This window comes from Oreochromis niloticus, linkage group LG12 (genome assembly GCF_001858045.2).
Source record: "Oreochromis niloticus isolate F11D_XX linkage group LG12, O_niloticus_UMD_NMBU, whole genome shotgun sequence".
Taxonomy (NCBI): Eukaryota; Metazoa; Chordata; class Actinopteri; order Cichliformes; family Cichlidae; genus Oreochromis; species Oreochromis niloticus.
In genome coordinates, this window is record NC_031977.2 from 30,402,195 (window position 1) to 30,425,209 (window position 23,015).

Below are 23,015 nucleotides of genomic sequence, written 5' to 3' on the forward strand. Positions count from 1 at the left end.
GGCATTTCTGTCTCAAATCAGATCAGCTCTACCAGACAGCCAGCAGCTCCCTCGCTGATTAGCATCAAGGGGGAGAAGTGGGTGGAGGAAGGGAAACTCAGCGGGTGTCTTGATTGCTCTCTGTAGTCGCCACATTTTGAATGCCCGGCTCCAATTTTTTGTTGATTATTTTAAATGTGAATGGTAGGTTGCATGTAGCTAATATAAGTCTCCCTGAGGGCCAAAATTGATACGTACCACTTCTAACCAGCAGCACTACACACTTCTGTTTATGCATGAACTGTATATACAAGCACAGTCATGTAGAGTAGGTAGACAATGAGTTTCTTTTATACATGCTCCACAAATCACTGTCATCAGCGCCTGCAATGTTCATGCTGCAGACAATGTCTAAAATTGCTTCTTTAACAGAGTTGGAGAGAAATATGGCTGAAGGTAAACTAGAGAGAGATAGACAGACAATGTGAGGAATAGAAAAGAAAAAAATGAGTAAAAAAGCAAAGAGAGTTGGCAAAAGAGAGATTACATTAAGGATGTGACATCCATGGCCCACAGGGTACAGCAGCAATCGTGGGAGAAGGTCCTGACTCTGATACACCACAGACAGCAGGTGCTATGGGACTCTGGAATTTGCCACTTTTTTGGATGAGACTCAAATAGACAGAGACAGAAGGTTAAAGGAGCACAGAAACAAAGTCGAACAAGCCTGGAGGTTTTATACAAGCATATGAAAAGCGTGGGGAGTTTGTTGGCTGTGGGTTGCATGTGATGCCATTCAATGAGGCACATTTATAGCATCAAAACGATGGTAGATCTGCTGGATTTGTTGGATGCTGTGCCTCCATCTGCCTGTGCGCCACACCTGGTAGGTGGCACAGGATGGCGCAGTGATGAGAACATGAGGAAGGATCATGGGGATTGCTCACCTGTCCATGTCTCAATGCCAGACTCGGCATGATAGAACTGAGTGGGTAATGTGAAAACTATAATGAGAACAGGTGAGGGGGAAGAGACAGGTGCAGATGATTTAAATCCTCTTCTTCGTAAAGTATTACAAGCAGTCTTTCTTCAGCGTATGAAAGTGTGGATACTGACACAAGAGAATGAAACTAGGAAAACAGGAATCCAGATGTTTCTTCATTCTTAAGCATCATCCTTCCCAACGATTGCATACTCTTTCTACAATAGTAGGTAAAATCTATTTACAGAAAGACACAGAGAAAATTCTGGGCCACTTTCCCATCTACTGACATTGATTACCTAATGAGGGAACAGATCTTCTCAAACGTGGTCATAAGCTGGGCTTCATGAATTATTTATATCGCTATTTTGCATTGTAAAAGCATTCAGTGCTGAAGGTGAAGAAATACAGAGAGATGGTAATCAAAAGCAATGGAACATGTTTGTCTACTCTCAACCCATTTTCTAATTACTAGCATAGATCGAGATCTTGTCAGGGGTTTTCCCACTCTTCTTTCCACACCCAGGTGTCAACTGTCCCATTGAGTTTCAGCTTGTCATGAGTGGCTGCATACCTCATATGCCTACTGACTCAAATTAGTTTGGAAAGCCAGCAGCTCATTAAGGCAGAAGTAGGGGAGGGACTGAAATACCAAATTCTAGGGTCATAATTTGTTTGCTCATTGAGGTCTGTGCATGCAGACAGGTGTGTGGAGAAACTATTAATTAAGTTAATGCTAAGAATTATTCCCATGGAGCAACTACAAGGAAATGTGATGGTGGATAATTGGAGACTCAAGTGGGGAAAGGCAGCTCAGAAAGTCCTTAACGTAGACAGCTATGGCTGCTGATCTGTCAAATCGGGTTTTAAATTAGCTTCAGTGTCATGGAAATAGTTATTTATGGTTTTCTTTGCGGTTGCTGGTAAATATTACTTGTGTAATTGGCTGATAAAGTTTGAGCCAGGTGGTAGTTTTATTTTCTACTCCACTCTCTTAATTAACTGGGAGAAATGTGCTCTCACAAATGTGCTCTCACAGAAACACAGTTCCATCTCACTGGCCTACATCGGAAAATGGAGCAACAGAGATGTCCAATCCCCAAAACATCTGTCAGCTGCCTGTTTGACTGGTGAAATTAGACTTTGTTGGCAAAATGAGTTCCTTTTCACAACAGGACAATTTCCATCATCCAACTTTTCTAAAAGATTCAACTCTTTGTCTTGTTCTTTGGTCGAACTCTGCAGGAACGCCGCCTGTCAGTCATCCAGAGGCTCAGTATTCAGCAGCTTCCTCCATCTCTGGTGACATGGTTGTGCTAATTAAACATGGGATTCACAATGATTCTTCCTCAGTGCTCTCCACGTACATTAGCATCTGCAGAAGGCTCTTCAGTAATCTCCTTCACACAGGAAGAAGTGCAGTGAGGAAGTGGAGCCCACAAGCTGCTAATTAAACCAAACTATGCCTACTTCCCTCCCTCCGCCTTCGCACAACGAACCCTCTAATCACTTCTAACTCAATTTAGAAGCAAGTAATTGATGCACACGTTAGATTTATGATGCGTGAAAGATGAGAAACACTACCAGTTTAGATGTTAACAATATTTGCAGTGAGGACCGACCATGTGATGCCGGAGCTATTCTACTGCTAAAATTCTACTGCCTCTAAAGTAGTATTGTTGCGTTTGGCCATGTTGGATGCAAAATGTTGGCATTCAACAGTTTATATTGCCTGTCTTAAAATGTTTTGCGATTGGAAGTCAACTGCTGCCAATTACTCCATTGGCTTTGTCTCCATGCACCATACTGGCATAAATTTAGCCTTAGCCTTTCTCTGACATTCAACAAGAATTAAATGTATAGCAGGAGCAGCAGCAGCAGCAGGGACTGGTGCCATCATTTTTGGAACCTCGAGGTGTAGCTTCCAATTTAGAAGTGCTGCAGCTATAGTTCACATGTCACTTTCCAATTAGACATTTTATGCTGAAATCATACACTCTGAGCAGTCGCAGCATGTCATATTAAGATGTTATCCAATTGTTAAGATACCCCAGTGTGCCTTCCTACAAGTTCTCCTCTCTTCTCAGTCTGTAGTGGCTCCGATAATGAACCACAGCTCCAGCAGCTCTTGTGAATCTGAGCGCTAATACTGTGCTTTGATTTGATTTTTAGCCCTACTGAGAGAGGGCAAACAGAAAGAGCTGCGAATGAAATGCAGTAGGTTTACCCAAGTCAAGTGAAGCCCTTAGGCTTTAATTTACTGGCTAAAAACATGAATTTATTTTCCGAAAGGGTTCCTCCTCCAGTTGATGTTCCAGTTTTCATTTACATATCTCTGGAGAGGAACATCCAGAGATATTTTAATTTCAATGAGCTGGTCTTTGGTAGCTTTAGCTTCAGGGACAGCATGGTCTGATTTTACAGATACCCTGATATTTGAAAGTAAAATATTCTGTCTTATGTTCTAAATTCTTACCTTTTCAAACTAAGCATTATTTCATTTTTGTTTACATTTAATTTCATTTGGTCTTTTTTCATTTGTCTGTATACTTTATTAGGTAAGTCTATGAAAATATGTTTTTCAATTTTATCTTAAAGATGAAATACACTGTCAGATGCAAAATAAGCAAAGTTTGAGGGAAAGACATTGGCTTATTTGCTTTATCACACATATTTGGTTGTGGTTTGATGACTGATTGATGACTTGACTGGTATTGATAGTGAAGAGTAACTCTGTGTCTTGCAGTATTTACTGCCTAAGACTAGCTTTGGCTTCCTGTTCAGACTCAACATACTGTAACTTTAATTTGGGAAGAATTTTTTTCCAATTCAATAAGACTTTTAAAAAAAGTGAAAAAATGACACTGGTGGATTGAGCTCCCCACGCCGTGGTCCTAATGAGCAGTCATGTTATCACAGAATGCCGAGGTCAGAGTTCAGTTTTCCTTCTGCATTGACCTCACATGCCAAGAGATTCAACTGATCTCTTCAAACCAGGCCCCACTAATTATAAGAAATGCCAAAATGCCTCTTTACATGTTGTAAAGGCTAAATTTTATAGGAATTGCTAAGTCAATAAGGACCATGAGTACTTTGTATGGGCAATGGTAATGGAGTTGCCCCAACGTTATTATAAGCTGGCATTTGATTGCATTTCTAAACCTCTTTCCTGCTAGGTTGTAGCTGCCAGTTGTCAACATTGTCATGAGCTATAATGATTGCTTTGGGCACATAACACCACTCAGGTTCTACACAACCTCGCTCATACCGACATTATAATTGTGCATACACAATTTCTATTAAAATTTCTGACATATTCAGAGATTTCTAATCAACCTGAGTAACCTTTGCTTGGAGTTACAGTTCTTAGGTAAACACTTCTCTGGCCGGAGGCGGGGGTCTGAGCCAATCGACTCATTTGTTCTGTTTGAAAGTGATTGCTGCCGAGTGGAGACTGCTTTAATTTGATTGATGTGTGGTTCACCAAGCGGTGGATTTGGTTGTAATTACTCTTTGTGCTCACCGTGATAAGGAAATTAATCAAGCCATTATGTTGCTCCCATTTTATCATCAGGACACAATAATTGAATAAAACAACCTCACTTGTCTTCAAAGTCACTCTGGCACACATGGTACTCACCCGCTGCAAGGGTAAAGGCCTCGCTATTCTTGATTGGCTGATAGTGAGGCAAAGATGATGAGTGTATTTCATATTCACAAATGATGTAGACATTTTAATTGGACTAATCAGAATCAGTTCAATTTAACTACAAAGCCATGTTGTGAACTTTGCATAGTGTGTACAACTAAATGATCCCATTTGTTTTGAGCAAAAATCATGTAGTGCATGGACCATGGTAGAGAAAAAGTACTTGTACCAAAAATATCAGCAGGTAACATTAAGTAAATATGCATTAAGAATAAGATCATGTTTCAGTGCCATATAACTTAATGGCATTTAATGTATTTGTTATACCGATGCACAAGTAAGATTCCCTCTTTTTACTTTGTGTGTTCTCCTCTCATTCCATGACTACTGTTCAGACTCTGCTGGTGTTCAGTGTTGCATTCATAGCTCAAGAACCTTCTATGTATTACGCATTACATTTCTTAAAAGTACTGCAGGGTGTTACTTAATTACTTGTCGGAATAAAATAATTCATTACAATGAACAATATAAACCTATATGCTACTGTCCCACACATCAACACAACAACACTTAATGGTTGTGTGCAAGCATTGCGTTAGCATGCTGTCTGTGCAGATGGGGGCAAAAACCCAAAGTTGTGTTAGCAGAACGAAGCAATTGTTTCTGTCCTGGGAGTAATTTAGTACAGTGAAATGTTACGTTACTGTGTTACTGAAAAATGTAATCTGATTACAGTAACACATTACTTTGTAACTTACTTTGTAATGTCTTATTACCCAGCATTGCTGGTGTTGTAAATGCACCCAATGTACTTTGGCATCAGTGTCTTGACACACAAGCCTCAGTAATACAGGACAGTGACAAATATTAGATTCAGTCACAGGTCTGCTAGTTAGTGGACCTTTGTTTAAGACTTTATACACAATTTTTGACTTTTGTTTTCACTCACTGGTTAGGTTTAGGCACCAAAAACTACTTGGTTGGGTTTGGGAAAAGACTGTGGTTTGGTTTAAAACATGCCTCTTCAAAACATTAAGCCTGGTGAGTGGAAAATATCACTCACACAGTGCATTTAAATGTGATGGCCTGAGTTCAATTGGAGTCCAGTTATCTTCGGGAAAGGGAATTCTTAAATTTCTTGTGAAACACTGACTAATTTAACCTCTTTTGACTTTAGAAGTTTACAGGGAAATTCTATCTTTGATAAAAGCCACTGGTTTCTTCTTCTGCAATGCGCTTTTTATGTTCATCAGGTCCTTTTGACTAAAAAATATGATAATTCTAAATACCAGTGCATAAAAACAGCTCACAAGTTGCTTGAATGAATTACTTTTTAATGCACTCTGCAGGACGCTTTTCAATAATAAAAAACTTGTATTTGTAGATAAATCATGGTCCTTAAAATTAAAAAGAAAACAGAAAACTTACTCTCATCATTACATAATAGCAGCCTAATGTGCTGTCAAAGCTTTATGCTGAAATTTAATGTTAGACTTGGAGCAAACTAGTAAAGACGGAAAATTGCCTGGAGCCACTGATACCTCATAGCTGGGGCTTACATCTTTGATATTCACTTCTATCATTCTGCCTTCCCTTCATGCGTAGTATGGAAGAAGAGGCAGCCAATTTAGGGCTGATCTCAGTCCCCCAAAAGGATTTGCATCCAAAGCTGCAATTTAGCTGGTAGGAGAAATGTCACCAAAAATCTATTACCCATCTGCGCACATTTAGGAGAAAAATTGCCTCCCCTGTGGAGTGAAAACATTAGGTGATTTTGGTAGCTGAAAGAAATGAAACCACATTTTAACATGGGCTGACATGTTTTAGAGCATGCTTTCACAAAAGAAGCCATGGAAACTGGACTGTCACAGCAACATATGGGGGTTTACAATTGGATATATTTCACTTTGCAAAAGATATCCTCATATCTAGAAGCTCATTTAAATCAGTACTTCATAATTTTATGCCATTTCCTGATTGTGAAACTTTTAGTGCTCAAACCAGCAACTTTCTGCAGTTTTAATGAAGTGGTTGGAGCTCATGTGGCTAATTGATTAGGACTAGTTAATTGCAGCCCTGTTTGTGTGTTTCTTCAGCTGAATGATTGCCTCAAAAATATCTTGACATTTAATCTATAACACTTGACCTAAAAGTATCCACTTTAACTTTTCATTGAACAGTTTTAGCAGGTCTTGTGTGCCTTAAGACTCAACCATGTGAGAGATGTGTTTCATTCACTTTGTGGGGATTTAATTGCTTGCTTTTCTCCTTTGGATGGTGATAAAGTTGCTCTTCACTTGAGTCTAAAACATAGATAAACACTCTCTGTAAATTAAAGCAAAGTGACTTGGGACCACAGTGTTGGGATTTTAATTGTGGTAGTAGATCACCTCTTTCTCTAGTAATTATCTCAACTATCATCACTCCTGTAATAATGATAATCAATTGCTCCCAGTCACTGTGACAGGGATAATGAAAAGTTTATTAGCTACCCTGAATCTCACATGAGTAGTTGGAAACTCTTAAATCATTTACAGAAACAGAAAAAATAAAAGCATCACTTCTGCACTGTTGTCAGTCTTTTTCTGATTCTTTTTCTCAGGGTGAAGGTCACACAAGTCCTCCCTCATTCTTTGTTATCTTTTACACTTTTCTTGACATGTTTATAAGCTAGTGAGTTAGAGGGGAAACCCTCCACTCTGAATAATCAGGGTATCTGGGCTGTTAGACTAAGGGCTACTTCACTGTATAGGGAGGGATTGTTTATACCAATATATGTGCTTCTGAAGTAAAAAATAAATAATCATGAGCACGTTACTTGGTGTTAACAATTAACTTGATGGGGGGGAAATGCTTAACAGTAATCTTCTTCAGCTTTAAATCCTTTTCCTTTGTGTCACAAAGTGACATATCATCCATCGAGTGCCAGATGTTGTTTTCCTGTTGTTGCTTTAGCATTAGCAGTATTGATCTTTCCACGTATCCCTTAACTTGCTTGGCGCAGTTTGTTATTCACTTGCTCCATTAGACATGAGTCTTCTTGGCTCACTCACTCAGCAAGACGGAGCACCTGTGAGGATGGCATGGCAACCAAAATGAGAGGAAAGTCAGCCAATATGGATTTTTGAATGCTGGATCCAAGATTGTATCAAGGTTCCATACTGGTACTGGTTTGTTGTTGCTACCATGTTAAGGATGCGAAAACAAAGCATTCTCTTGCCCCTATAAGAAGCACTAATAAAAATCTTTATTATCAATAGATGACTTGGTTTAGTGGTTCCCCTTCTGCCAGAAACCTCCCTTACACGAATAAATACGATCAAAAGATTGATAAGAAAAACAAAATATAGTTATGAAACTTCAGTGTAAGACAATACTTTGTCATATGGGAGCATTAAAAAAGGCAAACTATCTACTTGCAGGAGTAAAGGAAAATCGTTGAACTATTCCTGTAAAGCTCTGAATATCTCCCCAGTTAGCAAGAGTTCGTAATGAAGCGCACCTTTTTTGTTTGTTTTTGTTTTGTAATTTCAAAAGTACATATGGATACTGTACAATATACTTGCAAATATGTGTAATTAAAGGTTAATTGAACTAAATGAACGCTAGCAGCAGAGGTTGTCAGGGTACAATCATTTATGCTGAGAGAGCATAACACAGCAGTGAGGGAGTGCATTTATCTGTTTGTGCTTTCAGGAGATCACGGAATAGAAAATGCACAAATTCCCCTTGGGTGTCTCTTAGCGCTATCTTGTAAGATCTCATTCTGTCACAGTGGGGTGTCTATACACGTAAGGTTTAGAAGGAAAAGGTTGCATTCAAGTGATGTGTGTTTTGTTGCGTCCCCAAAGAAGCTCTAAACTGACACGGCTCTGAACGCTCTGAAGCTGCCACAGAAGCTTTGCTGAATTGTCAAGCAGCAGTTTTAATCACACGCGTTGAGTAAAAACTTGATTTGAAATAGCAGAGTTCGGATGAAAACATGAAAACATCTTGCAGAATCTAATTGCATCAGCTGAGAATGCGATCTGTATTAATCGTCAGAGAGATGTTCGACACATTTGAAATGCAAACATCGGAGCTGTGCAGCGGTGTTTTGCTGGTGGGTTTAATGGCTGGCTGCATGCTTCTCGCACACCTGTACGGTGTCAGCCGATGTTATGAGTTTGAGACCCCCAACTGTGAGCTGGCGGTGTGTAAAGCAGCTGGCAGATTACTGACTAGCTCCTGGCAGACGTTGTAGCAGTTTATCTCAATTTTACATCGTTAATGGGGTGTGGACAATGAAACTGTACACAAAGTATGACGATCCTTCTGTGACTCTAGCTGTCTGTGATGTTTTATGATTATCTCAGCACACAGCTGAAAGTAGAAGTAGGAGAACTTGCCAAAAGATTTCATTTTAAGGGAAACTCATAATCTACGCCGCAAATAACAATTCTCCTCACATATTTAGTTGGACTCGTCTTACAGCGTTGGTCTTCTCACCACAGTTTTTTCATTCACCATGCTGCCTCCTGTGAACATATTTCGTCACATTCACGCTGATGTGTTTGCTGTGTTCATGTGAAGTATAGGAAAGTTGGAACAGTGCTGTTTCTCCAGTGAGTCTCACTTACAACAACTACTGTTGCCAACTGTGGTCCAAGATAATGGATTTGGAGTACATCCAGTTAGGGAGATATGAGATAGAAAAGGCTGAGGCTCAAAATAAAATACTTTCGCCTGGGACCTTTTTATGAGTTGATCAGTATCAAAAAGCAGATGATATCCCAAAATAAAGCAGCATACTTATATTTTCAATAATAAGTATAAAATATAATATCAGACCACCCATCTCTAGCTGAAAGGGAAACAGATGGAAGGATGTCCTCTGTTAAAACCATACAGGTCCTGCTTTAGGGACGAGCCCATCTCTCTCTGCCCTGCACCATCACGGCATTCGATATTTTAAGATTAATACAGAACTTTGGTAATAATTTCTTTCAGCCAATTACTCCTTGTTTGATATGCTGATGAAACTTCTTCTGCATCTGTTGACCACACACAGTCCCCCATTCAAATTTGGAATCGTACACAGGGGGAAATCACAGCCACTGGACCTTAAAAAAAAGCACTGTCGTCTTGTTTGCAGCATGTTTTTGTGTACCATCTGTCCGTGTCAGCATCAGTGGTGAACGATGGAGCAAGGGAGCCTCATGTTGAGAGGAGATAGACTCTCCCTCTGTGACAAAGACTGGAACAAGAGTTGATCACAGCATGGTCACTCCTCGCTCCCCCCCGAAACACAGCCAAAGGAGATGTTCTGCAGCACACACGTTCAGCTTGACACACATAATAGAAGAAAGAGTTCAAAAAGTCAAAAAGTGGGATGCTACACTCACTTTGAATTTTATCAGCCCGCTAAGTCTGTTGTGATCCCTCCTGGAGATGTGGCTCGTTGGCACCCTACTGCACCACTGTACCAGGCTATAATGTGTTATAAACAGAAAGTTACCCAAATTGTAGGGACCAACTCTGTGTTTTACATCGTTAAAGGGTATTCTTTATGCTTAGCTGAGTAGTTATGGTGACTAAGCCATTATCAGGTTGTTGTAGTACATAAAATGACCTAAATGACAAGAAACAGCCCCCAAAAAAGTCTGAAACTTACGTTTTCTGGGTGACAATTTAACTCCTCCGTGACGCTTTCACCTGTTTTTATGGTAAACAGATCTCGAGTTAATGTAATACTTTGTCATCAGGCACCTTAACTTAAGATGCACAGTATTTCTTTTTATTTGCTTTTTGCAGTTTTGGTGCTTGGAATTCTCCCTTTAAATACTTTCAACTGATGTCTGGTTATAAATTAGAATAAAGGACTTCATGTGAACATGTGAGAGAAGAAGCACGAGGTTTGGTTTGACAGCTTCAAGCAGCTTGCAATAAATCCAGGTGCTTATGGGTTGTAAAATTCTAGCCATAAATTGCAGGGCCACACCAAGGGAATGTGCATTTGTGATAGCAAAATTGATTTCATTCAAAAGTCATCAACTGCTGCTTTTAGAGTGACAGCAAATAACAAAGAAGCCAAAATGGGGCCAGTAAAAGAAAATTGCTCTTTGTTCAGGGACATAAAGTGGAGAGTTCAACAGGGCAGAGCAGTTTTCAGCTCGTGCTTGTGTCTAAAGCGAATTGTGTATATTGTTAAAATACTTACAGAGAGCAACATAGTTACATATAAAACAGCACTATCAGGATACATTGCTCAGAAAAACTGTGGAATCATGATACAGTGATTCAGTGTGTGTGTGTGTGTGTGTGTGTGTGTGTGTGTGTGTGTGTGTGTGTGTGTGTGTGTGTGTGTGTGTGTGTGTGTGTGTGTGTGTAATGACTAGCCTTTTGAGACCAATGGCATTTTTGTACATTTTTGTAATTATCTTTTGGGAAAGTCAGCATCCACAACTCTTTTGTATTTTATAAGGATTCATAATGTGTGTTTTTTTTTTTCTTTTCTTCATTATAATCACCAGATTAAAATGAATGGCCATTATTCAGTTGATATTATGTGTTTTGGTTCTGGACTGGTTGTGATATTTTGCGAGTGGATACAAATCGTATGGAAAACACATGACTCATAAATAATTTCTACTCTGCTTTTGTATTTTATACTGAAAATAAGTTAATGAACTGTTACTGAAGTTGTTTCACCGCTGACATTTCCCTTTGCTACATGAGTGAATACCAGCTCATGATGTTTATAATGTCGGCTTTTGGTATGTAGAAAAACGCTGCATCTTTTGTGCTTGTTTTGCTTGATCAAACAAAACTAAAGAAAATCAGTTGAGAAAACAATGTCTCAACAAAATCTATTAGTTGCTGTGTTATAGCAACAAATCATACATCTTTGAGTATGAGTTTGACACGAGTTTTGTGTACAATTGTAGAAGTTTTGAGTCTTAGTATCCATATCAGAATATAATACAGGCCCACATTAAGAAATGCTGAGATGACGATGGCATGTTATTCTTTACTTTACTATTTTTTTCTTCAGTGAAATTCAGTGTATTTGATTAGGCATCCTTAATACCAGGCAACAGTGTGGTCTGACATTTATTCAGCTCTACATCAGCAAGGAGAAAATTAGCCAAATCACCAGGTTATTCAAAGGTTCCTTTCCATCAGCCTTCCTTATCAGACTAATCATCCTTCCGGTGGCTGTCTTTATCTCCCCTATCACCTTTCACACACTCGGTCATGTTGCAGCACCCAGTCTGCCATTTTACATTATTAGTTCCCTGTCAGGGGCACTCCCTCTAATGCTGAGAGGCTGAGGAGAATGAAGGTGAGGAAGATAGAAAGCGACGGGCCCTGCCTGCTCGTCGCTGGGGGAAGAGGAGGAGGCGGCGTTGACGTCCTAATCTCTGGCTCTGATTATCTTCTCATTACAATCAGACGGGAGCCACTCGACGAAGAGGAGAATGTGTAATTACGCTCAAATCTCCCATGACTAAAACAGAGAATAATAAGCAGGGCTAGAACTGTGTGCTCACATCAAATCATTCAGTTTATTTAATCATTCATTCTATGCCATATTTTGCTGTAGATGACGATTTTGGGTGGGTTCAGCTGAAAGTGGTTGAAATACCTGAACACCTGACTTATTTGGGAGCCAGAAATAATTTTCCTCACTTTTGAAAAAAAAAAACCCCCAGAAAATCCGAGTGTCTGATTTGATTTTGCATTTACGTCTTATTAAATATATGTAGCTTATAGATAAGGAAAAAACTTTAAGAACTGTTCCAGCACAAGGCAGAAAGCACCATTTCACAAAATGGCAGGGCAGCTGAGGCATGTAAATAACTATATTTCAATTGACACATTGATTTGAATGGTAAACGGCTGACCTCCAGTTTTCCTAGAGAGTGGCTGGAGGAAAGAAATGGAGGGGAATAAAACACATACCCAGTCGACCAAAGGGAATAAGGCTAACCAAGCATGTTAAATGCCCCCTCACTATTGTGCGATGGAAGCATTAGCTGTGTGGACAACTACAAAAATCACTTGGAGAAGTTCTCACTGAAGGCTCGAGAGCAAAAACGAAATCTTATTTGTCCTTTTTTCTCTTCCCCCACAGCTCAGAAACAACAACCTGCCAGCAGCTCAAGCCTGATGAGAGGAAAGCTGTGGACACAAGGGACAGATATGGCTGCATCAAAGGAAACAGACGTAAACATCGCAGCCATCGCAGGGCCAGGAGGTGAGTTAGCCTTTGTGTTTTCACACATGCCAAGTAGCAATCCTTCAAAATCATCAGGAGGGTTTTCTGAACTAAAAGAAAACAAGTGCTTGTGAAGAGATGAGAAGGTTGAGAAAAGAATGGGCTTTAAACATGTGCGATTGTTGATCAGTTGAGTTTTGTGATTAAAGTTTGTTTTTGTTGCTTCTGTAGATGATAAAGCCTTTTTAACAGCAAAACCAACACACCTTCGGGGCCTGATTCTCAACAAGAAACCCAAGCTAATCTCTATATTCCGGTGCAGGAAATGCAAACACTCTTATCAGGGTAGGAAATACAAATGGTGTAAGGAATTCCACGCTGTGTCATTCAGATGCAAGAGTCTTCTTCACATGCCGAGAAGAACAGTTTTTAGGCTTTTTATTCAGAGTTGGAGAAATCAGTCCAGGCAGAGTTGGTTCTTTCTTTCTTTTTTTTTCTTTTTTTGGAAAGAAACCTTTTTAATTAATCTGACACCTTCAAAGCCGTTGCAGTTACACAGCAGGGAAGCAGGCAGTGATATGTAAAACATGACTCAAGCAGCATCTGAAGTGTAAGAGCGGATCATAAACATGAATCTTTTCTCTTTGGATGAACTTTACCCGGCGGCTGCTTCTCTTTGTTTTTGAATTTAACAGCAAGCGCAGAGAACACGCTGGCATGCAGGCTTCTGATAATCATTTTTCTGGTTTATGCGTGCAAGAAAAGACATCTGATAGAAGAAAGCACGGTGAGAAAGATTTATAGCATTGTTATCTTTGGAGCTGAGGCTTTTCTGTGAGACACCCTTCTCACCAGCAGCTCCAAGTTACAGCGTTTTAAATTTTAAATACTAAGAAATCAGAGTAGTCCTTGGTGTACTGAGTCTACATAGTGCACATAGAAAGTACACCAAAGCTCTATCATTGCTGAATCGCTGTTTTTTCATCATTTGGTTTGGTGAATCTCTTAAATGATGACTTTACACTTTCTTATATAGCAGCTCTGCAGTGTATCCATTTCATCAGACAGTGGCAGAGATGATCTTGACTTCATGCAGGGATCTCATTGTGAAACTGTAGGTACTTACTATATGAGCTTTATACCAATAAAGTGAATGCATTTTCAGTGTCAAATCTTGCACAACACGGCTGCATTGAGACCAAAAAGCACAGCAATGCTAGAAGCTGCAGGAGGTTCTAGCAGAGACGATGAAAGGAAGTCCACTTTGAGTAAAGCATCCATTAATTTTAATGAGATACCAAACTAAGCCAAACTCTCAAAACCTTGTGCTATATCAAAAAAATAAAGAAATTATATGTCAAATGAATTTTAAAAATTGTATTATCGTTAAAGTACTGTAAGATTACAGCTAAAGGTGATTAAAAACACTTTTGCTAGAGGCTATAATGAACAAGCCAGACCTCTCAGCTGTTTTGGCACAAGCCTGCTTCCTGTTCCCGTATTGAAAAATAAACAGGATTAATCATCACTCAGTTTTTATGCAGCACATATGTGGAACGAACTCCAAGAAAACCAGAGCTCTGTTTGTAATCAAGGAGATAATGTATTTATAGCATATCTACTCTACTGTCCTTTAAGCTGCCCAGTGTTAGATTTGATTTATTCTTTCATACTTACTTATCTGTGTTTTTGCTGTTTGTTATGTCACCCTTATATTTCACATAAATGAATTTTGTGTCCAGTGTGAGGACTTTTTACTGCCTTGTTTAAGGTTTGAAGTAAATCTGCCTTGTAAAGACGGCAACAATGTGTCTACACATTGTTAATTTGGACTATGTATGTGATTGATAATACAGTGGCATGTAAGATGACATGGTGTTGCTGCTGCTTTCTAAAATGCATAACTGCAGGAAATTTTTTTTGCTTAATGTTACTTAGCAACAAATTCTTAGATTCGTTTACCTATAATATCCACTCTTTTGTTTACATTTGATGTCTCCTGGCAAATCTTGTAGAGCCATAGATACATAGACATACATAGATCCATAGTGCATATATCACTGCGGATTTGGTTCTATCATAACTTTAACACACAATGTTTGGCAACACCGAAATCTTTTGCCTAACCTTAATCAAACAATTTTACTTTCTAAATCAAAGCACATATCATACTTGGAGGCTAACCCTGATCTCTGGGGTCAAAGACTCTTGTTTTGTATTTCCAACACCAACTTCTGCCGCCAATATTTGAAATCCTATTCAGTAAATTCATGAACTGTTCCAAAACAGTAAAAATAATCATCTTTTTCCTCAAGACCTATTTTGCAATGATTTGTATTAGACGTATATAGACATGGACTGTGAACTACACCTTTGCAAATACTAGGAATATTGGAATTATAGATTCATTCACAGAATCATTAACAGAAATATACTAAAGGATACATACCATTGAAAAATTAAAGGAAATACCAACATAACTTGTCTTAGTAGGGTGATAGACTGTCACATACCAGAGCAAGTTCAGTGCACCTTGGCATTGTGTGAGCTCTGGGACACCGTCCTTCCACAGGATATTTCCTTATATGGGTGTATGGCTCTTCCTTCATTCCTCCTTCTCTTATTATGTGACAAGTATATAAAACATCTAGAGTTGATTCCAAGTCATGAGTTTACATTTGGTATCTGGTCTTTGTAATTCTCAGTATGAGGTCCAGAGAGATGTCGATGCACATGAAGGATGTCATTATTGGAAAATTCCAAATAATGCTAGAAGAGAGATGTGGAAAACTTTAAGAGTGGCAAAATCAACAATCTGATGCAAAGGAAAATTCACTGGCCAGCTCAGCAACACCAAAGAAAGGCTTGAAAGATGACAGACTTCAACTAAAGTGACTGGTCAAAGAATTCATTCCTCTCTAAGTTAAGAAAAATCCCTTCAGAATGTTTATCCAAGTTGAGAACACTCTCAAGGAGGTAGTTGTATCATGATCAAAGTCTACAGTTGAGACTCAAGAACAGGAAGGTCAGATTAGACCATGGCAGCTATGAAAAAATATCTTTGAATAGATGAAATTCTTAAAACAATGATCAGAAGAAAAAAAGTATAGAGAGGTAAAGTAATAGTTCATGATCAGAAGCAAACGGGCAGTTAAACATGGTGGAGGCAACACTGTGGCATAGGGCATGTATGGCTGCCAGTGGAGCTGGGTCACTGGTGTTTATTGAAGATGTGGCTACTGAAGTAGCAAGGTGATCTCTGAAGAGTACAGAGTTCTGCTTACTGCTCAGATTCAGCCAAATGCAACAAAACTGATCAGATGACACTTCACATAGCAAATGGAAAATGACCCAAAGTATACTGCAAAATCAACCCAAGGGTTTTCCAAGGCAAAGAATTGGATATTCTTCAGTGACCTAGACAGTCATCTGATCTCAACCCAGCAGAGCTGCTTTTCAGTTACTAAAGACAAAACAGAAGGAAGGGAGACCCAGAAATGAGCAGCAACTGAGGGCGGCTGCAGTAAAGGCCTAACAGAGCATGTAAACACAGTGTTTGGTAATCTCCATTTTTACTAGACTTCACACAGTCATTGACTGCAATGACTTAATACTTTTCATCTAAGTATTAAGAACAATCCTCGTGTTATGTTAGTGAATTCAGTTACTTCAGAGCCTCTGAAAATGCATAAAATTACTGTAATTCCTAAACAGTTGAAAGTCTGATTTCAATCACATCTTGATACTTTCTTGAATTTGAAATCCACTGTAGAGCCATTGCAATTAATAAATGAAAAACCTGGAGCATTGCTGTGTATGTAGAGATTGTACTTCATAAAGGTCAAGCTGGTAAATTCCATCAAATTATATTTATATTAAAAGACAAAAAAATAAGGAAGAGAAACCCATGCACACTGTTTTGACCGCACGGTCAACAAAAAAAGAGGAAACATAACATACTATAAAGCCTTAAAAACAAAAAAGATCTATGTGATTGCATGATATATCTTCTACAAGTCACCAAGGCTAGATGCATGTGTTTTTTCATTGCCTTTTATTAAAATGGCTAACGAGCTAGATCCATTTCCAAATACTTTGTCTCACTTACAAAGCATTGCCTGAGAAAAATCTCTTTTGTTGAGAAGGACATTTGTTCTGTGGATTGTTATCTTGCTAATTGGCCTGCAGCAATTTTGCAGAGAAAAAAAAAGTTAATTATAACATGAGGCCATAAGCCGCTGACACTGGATTCCATCTAGAAATAGTAAGTTGATGTAATGAGTAAGTTTTTGAGAGTAGTTGTTGTCAAATAACAAAAGGAGCAAAATGCAGAAGTAAACTATTTAGATTTATTTCCAGTAAATTGGGAATCAAATGAAAACAGTCTGAACTTCACTAGAAACATAGAAGTGTGTCTGGTTAGAGCTGAAATAAACATACTTCAGTGCTTCATGGGAGAGAGATGTGTTTTGTTCTTTATAATAATATAGGTAATGACATCTACAATGTAGTCACATACATTTATGGTCTTCATGCATAATTATGGCTCAGATTAAAACATCAATTCTTAAAAAAAGTTGAATTGAATATATTTTCATCAAAAGTTCCCAAAAAGCTCCCTTCCATACACCATTGTTTCACAAAATCACCACTCCTAGTGCAGCTGGCAATTGACTGCTTTCTCATTCTCCTTTTCATTCTCTCAACTTCATCAAAAGAAAGTGTTTCTGCTGGCAAGAAGAAATGCAAATGCTTGCCTTGTGCTCTCTTTCTACAAGGCCAGAATGGTAGAGGTGTTAATGAGTGACAAAGCGTTCTCATTACCAGGAGAGGGTACTTGGGCTTGGACTGTCTAATCAGCCCTAATGCATTTCAGTTCCTAATGCTCCCAAACTGCCGACTACTCCAAGCAGGGCCATTTATTATAGCAGGACACTCTTCTGCATCCGATGAAACAGGCACATAGTCTCCAGAGCTCTGTGGTCGCATATATCAAGGGAGAGTGCAGTTTGTCACTGTCTGGATCAGTCCTGATCACACTCACCTATGTGCATGACCTCTGTTTGTGTAACATGGAGGTACATTAAATTGGACACATAAATGGTAACAATTACCCTTCTGTAAGCATAAAAATGATTCCAAATGTATCTTACATAGTTGCATTTGCAGGCATTTTGATAGCTTAAGTCAAATGCTGAGCAATGAAAATAATACCTGAATATTAGTAACATTATTTTAAAAAAAGGTTTCTCTTTAATGACAAGTTTTATTCACTTTGAAACATTTTTTCAGTACTTTGTTCAAAGGAGGCTTCTAATTTACCGGTTACTTTGAGGAGAATTCAACATTACATATAACATATATATATATATATGTATATATATATTTGGTGATTGCTGTCAGTTGGTGCCCTGTTGGCACATTCGCATTCAAAGTGGGCGGCTCACACTTTGCACTGACACTTATGCAATTAAAGTTATACAGTAGAGAACTGGAAACCTTGATCACGACAATTAGGGTTTTTTTCTTCTTTTATACTGTTCCATAGCTGCTATGTACTTCTATTACATTACAGAATCAAGTGCAACTTATTGTTGCTCTTGTACAGTACAGGTAATTTGCATAATCCTTAAGCTTTATTTCAAATCCCCCATGTCTTTAAGTCACTCTTAAGACATGCCAGATGTTTTCCAAGGTTTAGTTCTCAATTATCAGTGTCTTTTTACATCACCATTGTTTGTGCACAAGTGAACAATGCATGCAACAATGCAACAATGCCTTAACTCAAAAATAGCACTGTGCGTGTCCATTAAAGCCTTTGTTAATGGCTGTTTTATTTGGGAAAAGATTGAAACAACTGGAACATTTGTACATGCAGGACTAATGTTAGGAAGATCAGCAAATAAGAAAAACACACATATATATGCTGCAAATGCAGCTTCGGTTTTCACAAATATTCAGTGACTTTTACAATTAATCTTTTAGTCTGTAAGCTACTTGCTCCCTTGCCACAGCAAGTATTTCCACATGTTTGATTTGGCTCCTGTTCCTTTCCTAATGCATCCCCAAAAGGGATTTGTGTCTCTGACTTGGCAAACAAAAGGTCACATTTGCTCGCCAAGCAAATGTGTTAACCACTACACCATTTAGTCTGTAAATTTCCAGAAAATATCCACAAGTTTATACCCGTTATGATAACTACTTTTTTGTTGTTGTTCTGTATCACCCAGATATGGTCAGTCACTCTCTCATGTATTTCCTTGCTATGAATTTCAGTCTCTTCTGCACTTGAAAGGCCCATTCAGGGGGCCTGTGGTGCTTCAAAAGACCTTCATCTTCTTTTCCACATCAGTCATTTTCAAAGAGTAATGAAGTGGACCACTGGACAGCAACCAAGCTGGTCAGCAGATGGAATACGACCATTTTCTTTCCAGTATAATGATGAATTCACACTTCAAGAGAAGAAAGGATGGATAACAAGAATATCTCACACTATAATGAGAATGTGGCTATACACAGAACAATGTGTGCAGAAATAAAGGATCCATGAGCTACATGGAGAAATTCAAACACATTCTCACAGTCACCTGCGTTTTTGGCACCATTACAGAGCGCTGGCCAGGGTAAAATATCTGTCTTTAAATTATTTGGAAACCAAAACTGAGTGTACCCCATTGCTTCTGCAAGATGTATATCACTAGCTGCCTCTGTGCAGGGACTAGAGATGAAATTTACCTTACGGCTATGGTACATTAAAGTATTATGCTTCATCCCTGTTAAATTCAGAAATAAATTACCATCTCCCAATCGAAATCATAAAATTGCTCAGCAGGCCCTGCAGCTGAAAAAGTGAAGGTCCGTATTTTAAGTTCAAGATCAAATCTGTGATCCTCCCTCTGAGTAAAGTATAGTGACGTTCGCTGGCATGTTATTTGTTTTATGTCTATACCAGTTTGGAAAGGATTTTTAATCCTTTTGTCACGAGATTATCTCGTATGGGACATTTGGATCACAGATAATCTTGCTTATGATTGTTGTGAGAGGGAATCAGGATGCATTTATGTGCAGTTATGTGATGCCAGTGATGAGTCATGTGGATTATTTTACCCCACCCATTCTGTCGTGGTTATTTATCTGTAAATACTTTTAGGGAGGAAAGCAATACAGCAAATTCCCGAAGAACATATCAATCAGTTTCCAAAAAAAGAAGAAAAAAAGGACTGTGACGCTGCGAATAAAATCTCAATGCAATGATCTACAAATGATTTCAACCATGTATTTAATTGTACAAGGACAACACATATAATATGGGAACTGTTGGGAATTTTGCTTTTTTGAAAAACATGACCTCATCTTCACCAGATGTCAGATATATAGATATTTTTTTTGCTCCAAGTCTTCTTTTAACACCATAAATGTTTGGGGAATGTGGAGAGCAATTACTGTAGATTTGAAAGCCAAATGTTTTCCCATGCTTGATATAGGATTTCAGCTGCTCAACCGTCCAGTGCCTCCTTTGACATATTTTCTGTTTCATAATGTGCCAAATGTTCTCTGCTTCCTGCAGGCAGATTAGTTACACCACCCGGACTGTTTCGCTGTTGAGTCATGCTGTTGTAATACATGCAGAATGTTGTTTTCGTATTGTGCTGTTCAAAAAGACAAGGACTTCTCTGAAACAAGAAGGCAGCCCATGTTGCTCCAAAATCTGTATATTATGCAGCATTTATGGTGCCTTCACAGATGTACAAGTTACCAGGCAGTGTGTACTAGTGGCCGTTTGCCTAAACAGAACCTACAGAGAGGGATTTTCAACCAATGGAGGCATACTTGTGCGCCGTCTTTAGCTCTTTGTCTGCTATAACTTTGCTTTTTTGTTTGGCATGCAAGAACCCACAACAACACAGTCAAGAGTAGCCCACAAACCAGTCGGTTCTGACACTGCCCCCCTGGTCACAGTAAATGCTACAAAATGTAGACAGCGGTTTGCAAAGCTGTCTGTGTGAAGGACTACAGAAGAGGTACAACCAGAATGGTCCTGCTTCCCTTTAACCCACACAACGTTAGTGCAATGATTTTTTTTAAAAAAGATTTTGATTCACTAGACCACAAGGCAGTTTAACTTGGACTTAGAGAAGTCAGCTGTGTTTCTAGATCTTTATATACTATATATTTATATCATCAGTTGCATTTTAATTTGCATTTATGACACAAAAACAAACTTTTTAATTAGCAGTGTTTTTCATGTTCCTGACACCTTAAACAAATTTTCCACCACAGATGTGTGAACTGTAGATTATGCAGATTATGCAAATACTCGTGTGTGTGTTCATGTGTATGGGCAGAAATCTGTGCCATCAGAAACTGAATTTGAATAAGTTAAATTTGAATTTGAATTACTCGGATTGAATCTGAATTGTAACTTGAATGAAAGCTTTTGAAAACTGAATTTGAATTAGTTTAATTTGAAATTGAATTTATGGTTTGAAAATGAATTGATTTGCTTTGAAACTGCATTTTATCCTTTAAAAATTCAGCTCTCGAATAATTTCAGATTCACTTCTCACCATTCAGTTTCAGTTCTACAATTCAATTTCAGTTCCAAAATTCAGTTTTTTGGGACTTACATCCGGTTCCGGTTCAAGCGCAGATTAATAGAACTACAGACTGATAGCGTTACTGACGGGAATCTATAGCGTCTTGAGCTGAATTAAGACTTCAGAAGTCATTCGTCATGTCGAATCACCAGCGGATAAACTCTCAGGTTGGTAATAAATGTATTACATGTATAAGAACAAGCGTCATGTTAACAAATGATAGCCGTACAGTAACCTTTATGCTTATTGTAGCTGCTAGCTAAAAACGCTAATTTAGCGTAGTTTGCCCTGATTTCAGCTTTGACAAACAAATATGATCGACTGTTTCTAGTAGAATTCCAAAGTTGTCATCTTGTACCCTGTCAGAGCCCTGTATGCTTGCAGAGACCCCTACAGTAGGGAAACATGCAAAACAGTGTCCAAACCTTTGTATTTTAGCTTTATTTATGTCTTACACAGCATCCCAACTCTTTAGCGAACTTAATAACTTTAGCTAAAGTGAATAGTTAGTCTAATTCATTAGTGCAGCTTTACTGGATCACCTCTGTTTGAAGTAATATAATATGATATACAACTATCACTGTGTTTAACTATCATAATAATTCTTAGGGTACTGAGTGCATGCTTAATTAGATTTTTTTTTTTTTAAACATACTGCTCCATTGCTATGTTTGACAGGCTGAAGTTGTCGGGTGACCTCCTAAATCGACCATCTTTTACAGGTGTTTTGTGCCAGAAATGGAGTGTCCACTGAAGACTGAAGATACTGAATCTCTACGCCGTGCCATTGATCCCTCCTGTGCCTTCATCTAGACAAGAGACATTAACTTAACCACTCTCACATGCTCTGTACCTACATCACCTTCCCTGACAGTCGTAGCTTGGCTCATCTGAGGGTGAAATTATAAGAATGTGTTATTTTTCAAAGTGCTCTCTAGGGTTCCTAAATAAAATATGGCATTGAGGTCATTTCTTTTGAATTAATCCCTTCTTCTGAAATATAAGAACCTCTCCTGGTTTAAATGGCACTTTCTGTTCCTTACTTCCTGTTCCACTCCCAAACCCAAATAGATGCTGACAAGCTGACACAGTAACATGGAAGAGGGAAAGAAGCTGGAAAGGACTACTACAAATAAACCCAATGCCTAACAATGAAAAATGTAAAATAAGAAAAATAATAATAAAGATAAAAGATGAAGTAACAAGTTTTTTGTTTTTTTGTTTATTCCAAATGATCATCCAGATGTCTGTGACATGTGATGACAAACACCATAATGGAAGGCCTTAGTCATCACATGCTTAAACTCATCATATATTTTTGCATATGCTGAACAGGCAGTCAGACATGCTGTAACTGTGGGGTAGAAAACTGCATGAACACCATACGGCAGGGGTCTCAAACTCCAGTCCTCGAGGGCATGGAAAAGTTGCATGACACCGGCCTTCGAGGAATGGAGTTTGAGACCCCTGTCATATGGAATATGACAGGTTTTGGTTGAACTTCATGAAGACTCTGAAGTTTCTCTTCTCTTCTGGCAGGACAGGAATGTCGCCTTGTCCTGTGAGCCACCGTAAGGATGTACTTAGAGTAGAACTGGAGTGTCACCA

General features: G+C 38.7%; 1 protein-coding gene across 1 annotated transcript in view; it reads left to right on the forward strand.

Annotated features, from left to right (window-relative positions):
• srrm4 (serine/arginine repetitive matrix 4) overlaps nucleotides 1-23,015 on the forward strand; it is a 67,134-nt gene that overhangs the window by 24,287 nt on the left and 19,832 nt on the right. The window contains exon 2 of the mRNA XM_005473624.4: nucleotides 12,727-12,849. Coding sequence (XP_005473681.1) covers nucleotides 12,727-12,849 — 123 coding nt within the window. The remainder of the gene's footprint in view (nucleotides 1-12,726; nucleotides 12,850-23,015) is intronic.